The sequence below is a fragment of the Dryobates pubescens genome, chromosome 1, assembly GCF_014839835.1.
Source record: "Dryobates pubescens isolate bDryPub1 chromosome 1, bDryPub1.pri, whole genome shotgun sequence".
NCBI classification, from domain to species: Eukaryota; Metazoa; Chordata; class Aves; order Piciformes; family Picidae; genus Dryobates; species Dryobates pubescens.
The window spans coordinates 64325622-64341158 of NC_071612.1; the positions used below are offsets into that span (position 1 = coordinate 64325622).

A 15537-nucleotide genomic window follows, 5' to 3' on the forward strand; every position below is an offset into this window, starting at 1 on the left:
CAGAACTCAGACCAGTTTATGAATTGGAACAAATATTCCCATAGGCAAAAGATTGATCCATGGTAAAAATACACACACACCCCCCATGTGCCCCCCCCCAGACCATTTATTCCAGCAAATGTGTATTTTTTTATTTCCCTCTTTATACTTTTGTTTTTCAGGGGACTCAACAAGCAAGGATACAAATGTAGGCGTAAGTTGATTTCCTTTTTCACCTTTTTCCTGTACTACCTTGTACATGAATCTGTAGATCTAGTGGCTACTGTTGAACACGCCTGACACAGTGCATCGTCAGTACAGGTAGCAGTGGATGTTAAACATCAATTTGACACAATAACCTAAGAGTGTCTAATTATGGTTAGACACTGTGCTTTAATTATGATTATGCCCGTGCTTTTAGTATCAAGATCCAGGCTTAGCTATTCTTCTCATGGGTGTGTAATGCTGAAGAAAAGTTGTACTTATTTATGACAGCAGCTTTTGTGACAGCTTTTCTAAAAGGAATTGCAGCTATTGAAAGGTTTCACAGCTGAACTGAAACTTTTGACTTGGCATAGATGTGTGGATTACTCCAGTTGGGGAAGTACCAAAGGGTAAAAACTCAGAAGCATAACACTGTTCTGGTATCAGATGCTGGTGGCATTGCCTCCATCAGGCAGATCTGGTTTAGAATTAGAGTTTCAGATAAAAGAAAATGGGGGGGGGGGGAATCAGCTTAACAAGATGAGCACATTGGTAGAAAATAAAGGCTTTGGTGCTTATAGCATGAGGGAAGGGAGTGTGGTTTTCACATTGTGCTGTGAAATGCAAACACCTCATCCCAGCTATTTGTCGTCTGAAGGAATCCTTCCTTTCTTTCTTGTGCATGCCTTGAAGAATGCAATGCTGCTATTCATAAGAAGTGCATTGATAAGATCATTGGGAGGTGTACTGGCACTGCGGCCAACAGCAGGGACACAATGGTAAGAGCTGGAACTCTTTATTTATTTAGAGTGTAATTATGTAATGAAACACCCTGCACTAACAAAAGCTTGTATAGAAATAGCTCAGTCCATCAGGGAGGTGCTTGCCTGCATGACCTAAGTTACTGTCTTCTCTTGAAGATTGTATGTGTGTGTAGTGGATGAAACTCTCAAGGAAATGCTTGAGAGTCCTGCAAGGGGGTGGCCTAGTATTTGATGGGCAGATTTTCCCTGGGGGAATGCTAAAACCGGGCTAATCAAGGGAGAAATTGTTGTAGCTTTGCAACATCCAAGGTGCTTTCTGTAGGAAGCTGTTCCTGGTTTGGGTAGCATGCCTCACCCCTCTCCCTGCCCTCAGTTTCAGAAGGAACGTTTCAACATTGACATGCCTCACCGCTTCAAGGTTTACAACTACATGAGCCCTACCTTCTGTGACCACTGTGGCAGCTTGCTGTGGGGGCTGGTCAAACAAGGACTCAAATGTGAAGGTACAGGGGTGGAGGAAGGGCAGCTGGGACCTCTCTGTGCTTTTTCCAGTGTTCCACCCCCGACTAGAGATTAGCTGTTGCCACACACCATGCATTTCTGTATAGCGTGGGATTCATCTCATCTAGGCACATCTGGAAAAGCTTTTGTAGTAGAGAGACAAGACAAATAGGCACTGGGCACAAGTGACAGCTCAACCAAGGTGAGCTTCTGATGCAGTCAGAAAGTGTGCTGTGAAGGAGTAATCTTGAATATAATCAAAATTACTGCTTTGGGAACAGCTGAGATATTTGGTGAATCTGACTCCAGGCAAAACCCTGGAACTGTATTGAAAGTGTTTACTGTAAATACCATTTTTATAACTCTCCCCCAAAAAGGCAAGTTACTTTTATTGTTACAGATATGGACAATAAAACACTGGAGGGCTTCTTGCTTTTGAAGAATTTTTGTAGCCTTCACTGAATTAAAGATTCAAACTGCAGTTCTATTAACAATAATGGATCCATGCCCAGTCTGGTCTTACTATGGGGTTCTGAAGTGCAGAGAGACACAGCCTTTGGTTGCAATGTCAGGTGGTGTTTTCCTGATGCTTCTGTAACTGTCCTTACCTTTCTTACAGAATGTGGGATGAATGTGCACCATAAATGCCAGAAGAAGGTGGCAAACTTATGTGGAATAAACCAGAAGTTGCTAGCTGAAGCTTTAAATCAAGTTAGCCAGGTATGTTTTATTGCTTTATTGGTATGTTTTATTGGTTGTTTTCCAAGCATTTGGGGGTTTTTACTTCATCTTTTCCTCTATCACTTTTATGAGGGAACTGAGTTTGGAAGGAAGGAAGTACAGGCAGTTCTCTCTTTAGTTTGGTCCATAAAGACACTAACAAAGATGTCAATAGCCTGAAGTTGAAGCTGGTGGAGGGGGAGAATTCCCCTCTAACAAAGAGCTTTTTAAAAGCTAGGTTGTGTCCTGAAATCAAGCTTTGTTCTTCTATCGTGCTAAAGTTATTCTCTAATTGTTTAACTATTGTAATGCTGAAGTCTGTTTTTCCATGCTTCAACTTTAGAGTTCCACTTGAGTGTTAAAATTGAATTAATAAGGAGAAATATACCAGATAGTCTCAATTTTTATTAATCTGACATATATATACACACACACAAAACTCTCCTGGAATTAAATCTGGCCCTAGAGTTTGTTGTTCATCTCCTGCTGCAGCATGACTGTTTCTTGTGGACAGCGGCTGCCTTGCAAATAAAAGATTCAGACAGCAGCTCTGAAATAAACCAGGATAATATATCACAACAGCCAGTAGTATTTCCTCTGAGTGTTCCTGAGTACTCATAGGAGATTTACTTTGACAACAGTGGGAGCTGTTGCAGCAGCTGTTTCACAACACAGACAAACCTGATTTTTCATTACTAAAAATTTGATCTCGAGGGCCTTCCATACATAAAATCTGTGCTTGTGCTGAAGACCAACGTCACACACAGAGGTGATTTCAGCATGTCCAATGTGACAGTGATTCCCACACCCTCTTTTAGTGTCCAAGAGGGCATTTCTTCTTGGAGGGCTTGAATCTGCTGTGAGAATTATTTCAGCCTGTAATAATTTTGCAATGAACAACACAGACTGTTCAAGAGTTTCAGTAACTTCTGTTCTTGCAGTGAAGGAAGTAAAGCAAGTGGCTGATGTGAAACTGTAAAGAATATGGCCAGAAGTGGTCTATGGACCAAACTTCTTAGGGAAAGATGTGTACTAAGAGTTAATAATAAAGTGCATACTGCCACCATGTTACAGTTAACAGCTTTTGTTTAGAAATCTTTCTGAAGTAATAGTGCACAGATAATGTCAGATCTTCCTTTTCTCCTCAGAAATCTACACGAAGGTCTGATTCTGGATCTGTAGAAAGTGTGGGAATTTATCAAGATTTTGATAAGAAACCTAGAACTCCAGGAGGAGATAAAACAGGTGAGAAACTGAGCCTCTCAGTTTAAGAATGACATTGAGACACTTGAACGTGTCGAGAGAAGGGCAACAAGGCTGGGGAGAGGCCTTGAGCACAGCCCTATGAGAAGAGGCTGAGGGAGCTGGGATTGTTTAGCCTGGAGAAGAGGAGGATCAGAGGTGACCTCATTGCCCTCTACAACTACTTGAAAGGTGGTTGTAGACAGGAAGGGGTTGGTCTCTTCTCCCAGGCAACCAGCACCAGAACAAGGGGACACAGTCTCAAGCTGTGCCAGGGGAGGTTTAGACTCGAGGTGAGGAGAAAGTTCTTCACTGAGCGAGTCGTTCGTCATTGGGATGTGCTGCCCAGGGAGGTGGTGGAGTCACCGTCCCTGGAGGTGTTCAAGGGGAGATTGGACGTGGCACTTGGTGCCATGGTCTAGTCGTGAGGTCTGTTGGGACAGGTTGGACTTGATGATCCTTGGGGTCTCTTCCAACCTTAGTTATACTGTGATACAGTGCTGTAATTTAGCCATTTACCTACCAGCCTCCACAACTGAGGTAGTTATTCCTTCTTGCCCTACATTAGACAGGGGGTTTTTAATAAGCACTGTTTAAAAAGCAAGCAACCAAACAAAACAGCTTACTGTTCACCTTCTCCCAGCCAGACAAAGCACTTAAATCACTTTTCAAAAACACCTGTAGTCCTGAGTCCATGAGCATCCTCACCTTTCTGCTAAAGGCTTGCCTTGCTCGCTGCAGTGCCATTCCCCGCTCTGGAAGTGGGAGGTACCTGGCTAAACCAGCACCTTGCAGAACAGTTCCCTCCCTCCTGTAACTGCAGCCTCACACACATTTTCATTATCTGTTTGATCGCAAACCACTGGAAACCAGTGCCAAGTGCTATCTGCTTTAGGATGCAAGCAGCCAAAAGTGAAAAGCTGAGTTTAAGTAGTATCTGGAATCCTGTCTCTACATGTTCAGAATAAGGGTTTGGATTCCTTTTGCTATTGCTAAAGCAATACTACTGCATCTAGCATTGCTTAAGTCTTATTTCCCTAAGTGCTCACTGATGATCACTGATGCAAGAATAAATGCAACAGTAGAAGGAACTTCTTACTGGATGGAAATCACCATTTGTGGTGCAGGATTTTTTTTCATCCAGACATTGATTCAATTCTGTTGAAATGCCCAGTCAGAAAATTAGTTTGGTAGTATTCATCCATATGTGTTTGTGGCAGTGTAGAGAAACAGAACCCACACTTGCAAAGGTGGTTTAGTTCCAGCCATAGTGGAGGATTCCTTCCTGTGATAACCTATCACAGACGATGGTCAGCTCGTGGGGCACGCACAGTAACCTTGGTATCCTGTTTGTGGTCCAGCAGATCTGTGCAGAGGAGGGAAAGTACAGCTATCAACTTTAGGATAGGACCGTGATTTATGTGAATGATCACATTTCTGAGCCAGCACTGGGAATAAATCAGAGGGGTTTTTTTATGGCCTTAGTGTGGTCGTTTGAGGCTGTGCCTTTAAGAACAAACACTGCTGGAACACACTGGCTAATGTTTTTGGTACTAGAACCAAAACATTCTGATATTCTAAACGAATTTCATTGGTTGATAAACAAAAATTCAGCTTTAGATTGTGAAGCGGTTGGAAAATTTTTTCCTCAGTTCAGTTCGGTTTGGGAGTTGGGGGAGTTTGGTGTTTCAGCCTGTTCTCCCTGCCTGCTTCTTCTGCGAACTGCTGGACTTGGCCTTCAGATAAGCAAACACTAATCCTGCATGGGCTTTTGAAGCTTGCTAACAACTCTTTTCCTTAGTAACTTGCCTTTCTCTCTCTCTAACCCCTTTATTGGCTGCCCAACTCGGGGCTTGCTGACAAATTAGTTTGATTTATTGCTTGCTTAAGTCGAACGAGCAAACATGAAGGTGTTTTGGCTTTTTGAGCGTCTGTTCTTCTCGGTCTTTGGTGTATTGATCTACAAGTATTGCCTGGGTATGATTATCGATAAGATAGGTAAATATATAATGCAAAAATTATATTTGTGGTTTAAGTACAAGATTCGGCTTCTGTATGATCAGTGCCTGGAATTCTTTTATGTTAAAAAGTACAGGAATGTTACATCTAGCACACTCCCTATTGAGATAAAAGAGTTTAAGATTCCGCTCGGTGAAAGGGTAATTTTAAGTGATGGCTGGGATCCAAAGCTGATTTTCTTGATGTGTGTAGTCCTGCTGCTGGTGATAAGTAATGTGTATTTGCTAGTGACACTGTACCAGGAGAGAAAAGTTTATAAGGCATGTTTTGTTATTAGACGGAGGACAAAGAGACGAAAACGCCACCCTAGCTCTGTTTCAGGAACATCCAGTGAGGATGATAATGGAGAATCTGTGTCAGTTAAAGATAAAGCTAAAAAGTCAATCGGCAAGGCAGCTCTGAATAGCAATGGTGATGATTCTGGCAAGCAGCCAGGGGCTACAGTAGCCCCAAACATGGCGGCTCCTGTGTCCCAGGCAGCCACCATTAACGAGGCAAAGTCATTTCCTCCTTCTTCCATGGCAGGAGCGGAAGCGTCCTCCAAAGCAACTAATCTGTCTCAAAGCTTATCAGCTTCTGATAATAAGGCAGCTGGAAACCCAAACACAGCTCCAGTAAAGCAAGTAGCAGTTTTAACAACAAGGAAGGGTAAGACTAAAGCTGATTCAGGAGCTGACGGGGATGCACAGCAAGGTTCTTCTGCTGGGGAGGAAGAGAAAATCTGTCTTAAAAATATAGCTGAGTTATTGAGATCATCAGAGGATCGAGATGCATCTCTTGGTAGGACAGCAGCTAGTGGTGGTGCTTCTCAGCTTAAAGGGATCCTTGAGAGGTTGTTGGGACCACAAGTTGAGGAACAGGAGGCAGAGGAGCAAGAACAAGATGACATAACCGACTGCTCTTCACCCCGGGAGGAGCTTAGAAATGTAAGAAAGGACTATCTCAGAGCAGATAAGGAGCCAGTTCTCGCTTGGCTTGGTAGATGCTATGATACAGGTGCTCCAGCTCTAATGGTTGGAGACAAGTCAGCAGCCCAGCTAGGAACTCTCTCAAAGGATAATGGAATAGATAGACATCTAGGCAAGGCTCTCGGTAAGGTTAATCTGTGGATACGCCTTCTGATGGCGGTTCTCATGAGATACCCTTCTCGAGATGATCTTCCATGGAATCCTAAGCCCTGGACTACCATAGATGAGGGAATCAAGCGTCTGAGAGAATTTGCTGTTAGAGAGGTACTCTATGGTGAACATGAATCTCTGAATCCTGATGATGTTCCTGTAGGAAATGGTCTTACTAAAAAGCTCATCAAGCTTGCTCCTTCCAATTATGCAAACATTCTGGCAAGCAGAATTGTAGCAAGAAATTATGGTGGAGCTCCTCTTACGGTTGGCCAATTCACTGATCAATTGAGACAATTGGATGATAGCATGACTGTGGTAGGTTGAGAGAGGGCTTAGCTCTCCCTCCTCCACAGAGTAAGAAACCACAGCTAACTCAGTCGAAGAGCAAAAGCTATATATTTACAAGCATATATGGAAAGCAGGTTATATATAACACAATATATACAGGTATTTACAATATATACACAGAAATACACAGCAAAGACAAATAACACAACAAAAATCCCTCCCTCAGGGAGGGATCCCCTCTTTGGAACCCCCTCTCTCCCCCCCTTACCTCCCTTTTTCCCCAAAAAGGGGTTAGAGAGAGAGAAAGGCAAGTTACTAAGGAAAAGAGTTGTTAGCAAGCTTCAAAAGCCCATGCAGGATTAGTGTTTGCTTATCTGAAGGCCAAGTCCAGCAGTTCGCAGAAGAAGCAGGCAGGGAGAACAGGCTGAAACACCAAACTCCCCCAACTCCCAAACCGAACTGAACTGAGGAAAAAATTTTCCAACCGCTTCACAATCTAAAGCTGAATTTTTGTTTATCAACCAATGAAATTCGTTTAGAATATCAGAATGTTTTGGTTCTAGTACCAAAAACATTAGCCAGTGTGTTCCAGCAGTGTTTGTTCTTAAAGGCACAGCCTCAAACGACCACAGTCCACCCCTTTCTAAACAATTTCATTGGCTGTTCGTACTGTCCATCCAATCCAGAACAATATTTACAGTTCGTAAGTTAAGTTCATCGTCCATTCCGGCTATACTCAGATGTAGATGATTCAGAAGTCCAAGAAAATCCAAAATCAAGAAAATGGAAAACAGTTTGTCTCTCCGCAGACGAAGCGAAGAAAAAGGGAAACAGGGACTCAGGGACTCTCAGTTGACTCAGGGCTCTCAGGGTTCTCAGGGTTCGTGCACCGTAGATTCCTCAGGGACTCTTCCTTTGGACGCGTTGTAGCGGTACAACAGTCTGAAATTAAACTCTCTCAGCTAAAGTTAAATCTCTTTGTGGAATACACTGAATTTCACCATTCTCTTGCATTACCCAATAAGTGTGACCCGGACCTTCTGCTGAAACCACCCCTCGGACAGGTTTAGCCTCTCCTGAGGGCGAAAATACCCAAACAGTTTTACCTAACAGATTCTTTTCCCTAACAACAGGAACTCTATCACCTTCTACTTTCTGTAGCAGATCAGAATGTGCAGGTCCAGCTCGGTTCACTGAACCTCTACTGTTCACCAGCCAGGTTGCTTGTGCTAAATGTTTCTCCCAGTTTTTCAAAGATCCACCTCCCATGGCTTTGAGAGTGGTCTTCAACAAACTGTTGTAGCGTTCAATCTTCCCTGCAGCTGGTGCATAGTAAGGAATATGGAAAATCCACTCAATACCGTGCTCTTTTGCCCAGCTCTTTACAAGGTTGTTCTTGAAGTGAGTTCCGTTGTCTGACTCAATCCTCTCTGGAGTTCCGTGTCTCCACAGGATCTGTCTCTCCAGACCCAGAATGGTGTTGCGTGCAGTTGCATGTGGGACTGCGTAAGTTTCCAGCCATCCAGTGTTTGCCTCTACCATAGTAAGCACGTACTGCTTACCAGAACGAGAACGTGGTAGAGTGATGTAGTCAATCTGCCAAGCTTCACCATACCTGTATTTGGACCATCTGTCACCATACCACAAGGGCTTAATTCTCTTTGCCTGCTTAATAGCAGCACAAATGTCACAGTCATGGATGACTTGTGTGATGGCATCCATGGAAATGTCTATGGATCTGTCACGAGCCCATTGGTATGTTGCATCTCTGCCTTGATGTCCTGACGAATCGTGAGCCCACCGAGCTAAGAATATCTCACCTCGGTGTTTCCAGTCGAGATCAAGTTCAGAGTCCTTGTCTACTTGAGAAACTCTTGCAGCTAGATCTGCCTGATGGTTGTGCTGCTGTTCCTCAGTAGCTTTGCTCTTGGGAATGTGAGCATCAATGTGTCTCACTTTCACTGGAATTCTCTCGATTCGATCAGCAATGTCTTGCCACAGTTCAGCTGCCCAGATGGGTTTTCCTTTCCTCTGCCAGCCATTCTTTTTCCAGTTCTTTAGCCAACCCCATAGAGCATTGGCTACCATCCATGAGTCGGTGTAGAGATAAAGCTTTGGCCATCTCTCACGTTCAGCCACGTCGAGAGCTAGCTGGAAGCTTTTACCTCTGCAAACTGACTGGATTCTCCTTCTCCATCCTTCGCCTCTGCAACTCGGCGTGTTGGACTCCACACGGCAGACTTCCACCTTCGCTTGTTCCCGACGAGACGACAGGAACCGTCGGTGAACAAAGCATATTTCTTTTCATCATCAGAAAGGTCATTGTAAGGAGGAGCTTCCTCAGCACGAGTTACTCTCTCCTCTGGAGGTTTAGCACAGTTGGTACCTTCAGGCCAACTTGAGATCACCTCCACCAGACCAGGTCTTTCAAGATTTCCCATTCGAGCTCTCTGTGTTATCAGGGCCATCCACTTGGACCAGGTGGAATCTGTGGCATGATGTGGTGTGGAACCTTTGCCTTTGAACATCCAATTCAAAACTGGCAATCTGGGAGCTAAGAGAAGTTGTGACTCAGTTCCAATTACTTCAGAAGCTGCTTTCACTCCTTCATAGGCAGCTAGAATCTCTTTCTCTGTTGGAGTGTAATTAGCCTCTGAACCTCTGTAACCTCGACTCCAGAAACCAAGAGGTCGTCCACGTGTCTCACCTGGAGCTTTTTGCCACAAGCACCAGGTTGGACCATTGTCACCTGCAGCCGTGTACAAAATGTTCTTAATGTCTGGACCATCTCGCACAGGTCCCAGACCCACTGCTTGGACTACTTCTTGCTTTATCTGGTCAAAGGCTGCTTGTTGTTCAGGTCCCCAGTGGAAACTGTTCCTCTTTCGAGTCACATCATACAGAGGTTTCACAATCTGACTGTATCCAGGAATGTGTAGTCTCCAAAATCCCACTATCCCCAAGAAACGTAGAGTTTCTTGCTTGTTCGTGGGATTTGCCATGGTAGAGACTCTATTTACCACATCCACTGGAATGTGTCGGCGTCCATCCTGCCACTGCACTCCCAGAAACTGGATCTCTGTGGTAGGACCTTTCACTTTGTCTCTCTTGATGGCAAAACCTGCATTCAGGAGAATGTCCATGATTTTGTTACCTTTCTCGAAGACTTCCTCAGCAGTTTTACCCCAGACGATGATATCATCGATGAACTGGATGTGTTCTGGAGCACCACCTTCCTCCAGAGCATCATGGATTACTGCATGACAGATGCTGGAGCTGTGGATCCAGCCCATTGGCAGTCTGTTGAAAGTGTACTGGATTCCTCTCCAGGTGAAAGCAAACTGAGGCCTGCATTCCTCTGCTATGGGAATAGAGAAGAAGGCATTAGCAATGTCTATGGTAGCATACCATTTGGCCTCTTTGGATTCCAGCTCATACTGGAGTTCCATCATGTCTGGTACTGCTGCACTCATAGGCGGAGTTACTTCATTCAGGGCTCGGTAGTCCACTGTCAGACGCCAGTCTCCATTCGGCTTTCGCACAGGCCACACTGGACTGTTGAAAGGTGAATGAGTTTTGCTGATGACTTTCTGACTCTCCAACTGACGAATCAGATTCTGAATGGGCAACAAAGAGTCACGGTTGGTTCTGTATTGTCTGTGATGCACAGTCCGAGAAGCAACCGGCAACTTAATGTCCTGAATCTTGTGTTGTCCCACAACTGCAGATTCATCAGAAAGCTCAGGTCTAGCAGACAGCTTCAGTTTTTGTCCATCAATTTCTACAGAAGCTACTCCAAAAGCCCATTTGTAACCTTTAGGGTCTTTGAAACGCCCTTCTCTCAGAAAATCAATTCCCAAAATACAAGGTGCATCAGGTCCGGTCACAACTGTATGCTTTTTCCATTGTTTACCAGTTAAGCTTATATTAACCTCCACTTTACTTAACTCTTGAGATCCACCAGTGACTCCCAGAATAGTTATGGACTCTGATCCCTGATAATTTGATGGCAATATGGTGCACTGAGCTCCTGTGTCAACCAAGGCCCTGTACTTCTGAAAGTGTGAAGTGCCAGGCCACTGGATGTACACATCCCAATAGATTCTGTTATCTGTATTACCCCTCTCCTCCCCCTGGCGGGAGGCAGGGCACCCCTAGTTATGGGGAACATGTCCACAGGTGCAACGAGCACACTGTGCAGTGTTAGAACTGGAGCCACTGTTGGAGCTACTAGAGTTGTCCTGGGGAACTGTAGAAGTAACAGCTACCCTTCTGGTATTGCTACCTCGGGTTCTGCCACTTTGCAGTTCTCTCAGTCTCCTGAAAAGATTAGAAGTTGGTTGACCATCCCACCTGTTCATGTTCTCACCAAACTGATCACGCAGGGTAATCCAAATAGTCCTACGTGACTGCCTTGGTGGTCTGTTTTGGTTTGATCTGTTTTGGAATGACCTCCTTGGAGGATGTCTATTCCTCACAGATGAAACCTGTACCCACCTGGAGGAAGAATTGGAATCATCTCTTTGTGCCAATTGGGAGATGGTGTTTTTAAATTCATCCTTCAGCTCTTTCATGCAATTCTCCAGTTTTCCAGACAGAGTTTCAATGGCTGAAACCAAAGAAACACGTGTCATGCTATCATCCAATTGTCTCAATTGATCAGTGAATTGGCCAACCGTAAGAGGAGCTCGGTGGGCTCACGATTCGTCAGGACATCAAGGCAGAGATGCAACATACCAATGGGCTCGTGACAGATCCATAGACATTTCCATGGATGCCATCACACAAGTCATCCATGACTGTGACATTTGTGCTGCTATTAAGCAGGCAAAGAGAATTAAGCCCTTGTGGTATGGTGACAGATGGTCCAAATACAGGTATGGTGAAGCTTGGCAGATTGACTACATCACTCTACCACGTTCTCGTTCTGGTAAGCAGTACGTGCTTACTATGGTAGAGGCAAACACTGGATGGCTGGAAACTTACGCAGTCCCACATGCAACTGCACGCAACACCATTCTGGGTCTGGAGAGACAGATCCTGTGGAGACACGGAACTCCAGAGAGGATTGAGTCAGACAACGGAACTCACTTCAAGAACAACCTTGTAAAGAGCTGGGCAAAAGAGCACGGTATTGAGTGGATTTTCCATATTCCTTACTATGCACCAGCTGCAGGGAAGATTGAATGCTACAACAGTTTGTTGAAGACCACTCTCAAAGCCATGGGAGGTGGATCTTTGAAAAACTGGGAGAAACATTTAGCACAAGCAACCTGGCTGGTGAACAGTAGAGGTTCAGTGAACCGAGCTGGACCTGCACATTCTGATCTGCTACAGAAAGTAGAAGGTGATAGAGTTCCTGTTGTTAGGGAAAAGAATCTGTTAGGTAAAACTGTTTGGGTATTTTCGCCCTCAGGAGAGGCTAAACCTGTCCGAGGGGTGGTTTCAGCAGAAGGTCCGGGTCACACTTATTGGGTAATGCAAGAGAATGGTGAAATTCAGTGTATTCCACAAAGAGATTTAACTTTAGCTGAGAGAGTTTAATTTCAGAATGTTGTACAGCTACAACGCGTCCAAAGGAAAGAGTCCCTGAGGAATCTACGGTGCACGAACCCTGAGAACCCTGAGAGCCCTGAGTCAACTGAGAGTCCCTGAGTCCCTGTTTCCCTTTTTCTTCGCTTCGTCTGCGGAGAGACAAACTGTTTTCCATTTTCTTGATTTTGGATTTTCTTGGACTTCTGAATCATCTACATCTGAGTATAGCCGGAATGGACGATGAACTTAACTTACGAACTGTAAATATTGTTCTGGATTGGATGGACAGTACGAACAGCCAATGAAATTGTTTAGAAAGGGGTGGACTGTGGTCGTTTGAGGCTGTGCCTTTAAGAACAAACACTGCTGGAACACACTGGCTAATGTTTTTGGTACTAGAACCAAAACATTCTGATATTCTAAACGAATTTCATTGGTTGATAAACAAAAATTCAGCTTTAGATTGTGAAGCGGTTGGAAAATTTTTTCCTCAGTTCAGTTCGGTTTGGGAGTTGGGGGAGTTTGGTGTTTCAGCCTGTTCTCCCTGCCTGCTTCTTCTGCGAACTGCTGGACTTGGCCTTCAGATAAGCAAACACTAATCCTGCATGGGCTTTTGAAGCTTGCTAACAACTCTTTTCCTTAGTAACTTGCCTTTCTCTCTCTCTAACCCCTTTTTGGGGAAAAAGGGAGGTAAGGGGGGGAGAGAGGGGGTTCCAAAGAGGGGATCCCTCCCTCAGGGAGGGATTTTTGTTGTGTTATTTGTCTTTGCTGTGTATTTCTGTGTATATATTGTAAATACCTGTATATATTGTGTTATATATATAACCTGCTTTCCATATATGCTTGTAAATATATAGCTTTTGCTCTTCGACTGAGTTAGCTGTGGTTTCTTACTCTGTGGAGGAGGGAGAGCTAAGCCCTCTCTCAACCTACCACACCTTAGGTTGAGGACCAGCTGGGCCTGTTAACAGACAAAAGCCACTGTGTTTACAAGCAGTCCTTGTAATGCATCCTCTTCTCCAAAATATGCTCTGTATCTCACAGGGGAAAATTAGGACCTTTGCTTTTTTGAATGCCTAAGTATTGCTTAAATCCAGCATCATAAACAATCACAGATTCATCTCAAATCCACCACTGTCAAGTACGCTGGAGAAACTTAAACTTCCTAACAAACAACAGGAGTTGACCCTTGTGTTTAGATTTGTTGGTACTGCAGCAGCAGATACACTGAAAGAACATGTCAGGGCTTCATTCTCAGTGGGGGATCTGAGTCATTCGATTTCTGCATAGACTGCACTTTCAACTCCCCGTTTCCATTAGCAGATAGTAGCGAGTACGATAAACTCTGGGAGGGAAGCACAGCCAAGACAGCATCACGGATCACGAGCAGGAGGAAATTCAACATCGACAGCTTTGTCTTCCTCAAGGTTCTGGGGAAAGGAAGCTTTGGGAAGGTAGGTAACAAACATACAGAGCTTAAGGTGACTGCCTTGCTTAATGTCTGCACTGTGATGGGCTCTTCCTGCTAACCATAATGGTCTCTCAGCTGCTTGGGGAGATAGAATTGAACGTAGCCATCCTTGCCAAAGGCATTTGTCACCTGAACCTTGCTGAACTCAGACTTGAGTCATAATGCTCAACGGTGCTGAAGTCATTTGGTGTCAAGGCAGAGGAATATCCCTTGGTGCACCACAGTGCAAAAGGATATTTTATTTTTGTATACTGTAGAGAAACAGCCTCCTAATGCCCCAGTGCAATGGCAGAGGGAGATGTGGGAGAGATGTGGGACCTCCACGGAGACTGTCTGCTGTTGTCTGTGAAATTACATCTCTAGTGAAGGAAAAGACTTTGCCTATCTTCTGCTTATACACCCACAAAAGACTGCCAGAAAAACTGCCCTAGAAGCTGCTGTGCCTATGTTCTATGGTCCTTGAGCTCCGCCTGCTCATCTCTATAGCCAGCAACAACTTCTTCCCCAGTCTCACTCATCATTGAAATGTTTTTTGTCCTTGCACCTGCTGTAAACATCTCTGATCTTCCCCTACTGATACCCTCAGCAGCAGTCTTCCCCACAAGTGCTGTAATCTCTTCATTTCTCTTTTGTAGGTTCTGCTGGCTGAGCTGAAAGGGAAGAATGAATTCTTTGCAATCAAAGCTCTGAAAAAAGATGTGGTGCTCATTGATGATGATGTGGAATGTACCATGGTGGAAAAGAGGGTCCTGGCACTTGCATGGGAGAACCCATTTCTCACACATCTTTACTGCACCTTTCAGACAAAGGTAAGAGACAGCCCAACAGCAATGCCACAGATGGAGCTTTTCAGTGGATGCTGTTACCAGGAGCAAAGCAAAAGTAACTTAGTGGTGCAAGAAGTAGATCTCCTTTTTCTCATGGCTCTCTGCGGCAGTTGGCCTTGCCCAAAGTAATTATGGGTACAATCCCCACATACCTCGATGAGAAGAGCATGAGATCAAAACACCTATGCCATCTGGAATAAGAGGCTTAACTTAAAACTTTGATCTTAGCTTTACCCTCAGTGAGGGGAGGGAACCTGACTATCACAAGTAGACAACAGTAAGTCTATTGAAATGCTTTTTTTCTGAAGTCTAGAAACCCAGAGAACAGAAGACCAGCTGTTTAGTTTTTTGATACAAGACCATCTGTAGGAGCTTCATATACTCTTAGGGCTGCATGAAATGGAGCAATATTCAGAAGAGGAGGGAAGTGGCTTCAAGGTTCCCAGTAGTCACATCACTACTTTGTGTGGTTACAACTGCATCAGTAATTTCTCCATTCTCTGGTTATTTGCCACCAGGATCATCTGTTCTTTGTTATGGAGTTCCTGAATGGGGGAGACCTGATGTTCCACATACAAGACAAGGGGCGTTTTGATCTCTACAGAGCAACGTAAGTCCACAGCCCTTCAGTCCCTATCTCTATCAGGGTTTTGGTCTCTGGTTTTTGCTGCTTGTAGTTCTGCACCACTTACCTGCAGTCTTTTGCTCTAGCTTCAGTGGCTGACAACTGGAAAGGTATTTGAGTGAGGAAGCCCACTTCATGATGTGTGGAGTTAGGTTTTCTTAATTTACATAGCAGTGCTAAGTTTTACTTTAATGGGGTGCTTCTACCTAGAGGTAAGTAACCAGCAGCATGAGCCAGCAAT

The 15537-nt window shown here is 44.4% G+C and overlaps 1 protein-coding gene across 1 annotated transcript in view; it reads left to right on the plus strand.

Moving 5' to 3' along the window:
- The window catches only part of PRKCD (protein kinase C delta), a 76623-nt gene that overhangs the window by 55827 nt on the left and 5259 nt on the right, over positions 1-15537 (plus strand). Inside the window, exons 6-13 of the mRNA XM_054167392.1 lie at positions 162-193; positions 877-962; positions 1321-1450; positions 2068-2168; positions 3317-3401; positions 13679-13827; positions 14480-14653; positions 15190-15281. Coding sequence (XP_054023367.1) covers positions 162-193; positions 877-962; positions 1321-1450; positions 2068-2168; positions 3317-3401; positions 13679-13827; positions 14480-14653; positions 15190-15281 — 849 coding nt within the window. The remainder of the gene's footprint in view (positions 1-161; positions 194-876; positions 963-1320; positions 1451-2067; positions 2169-3316; positions 3402-13678; positions 13828-14479; positions 14654-15189; positions 15282-15537) is intronic.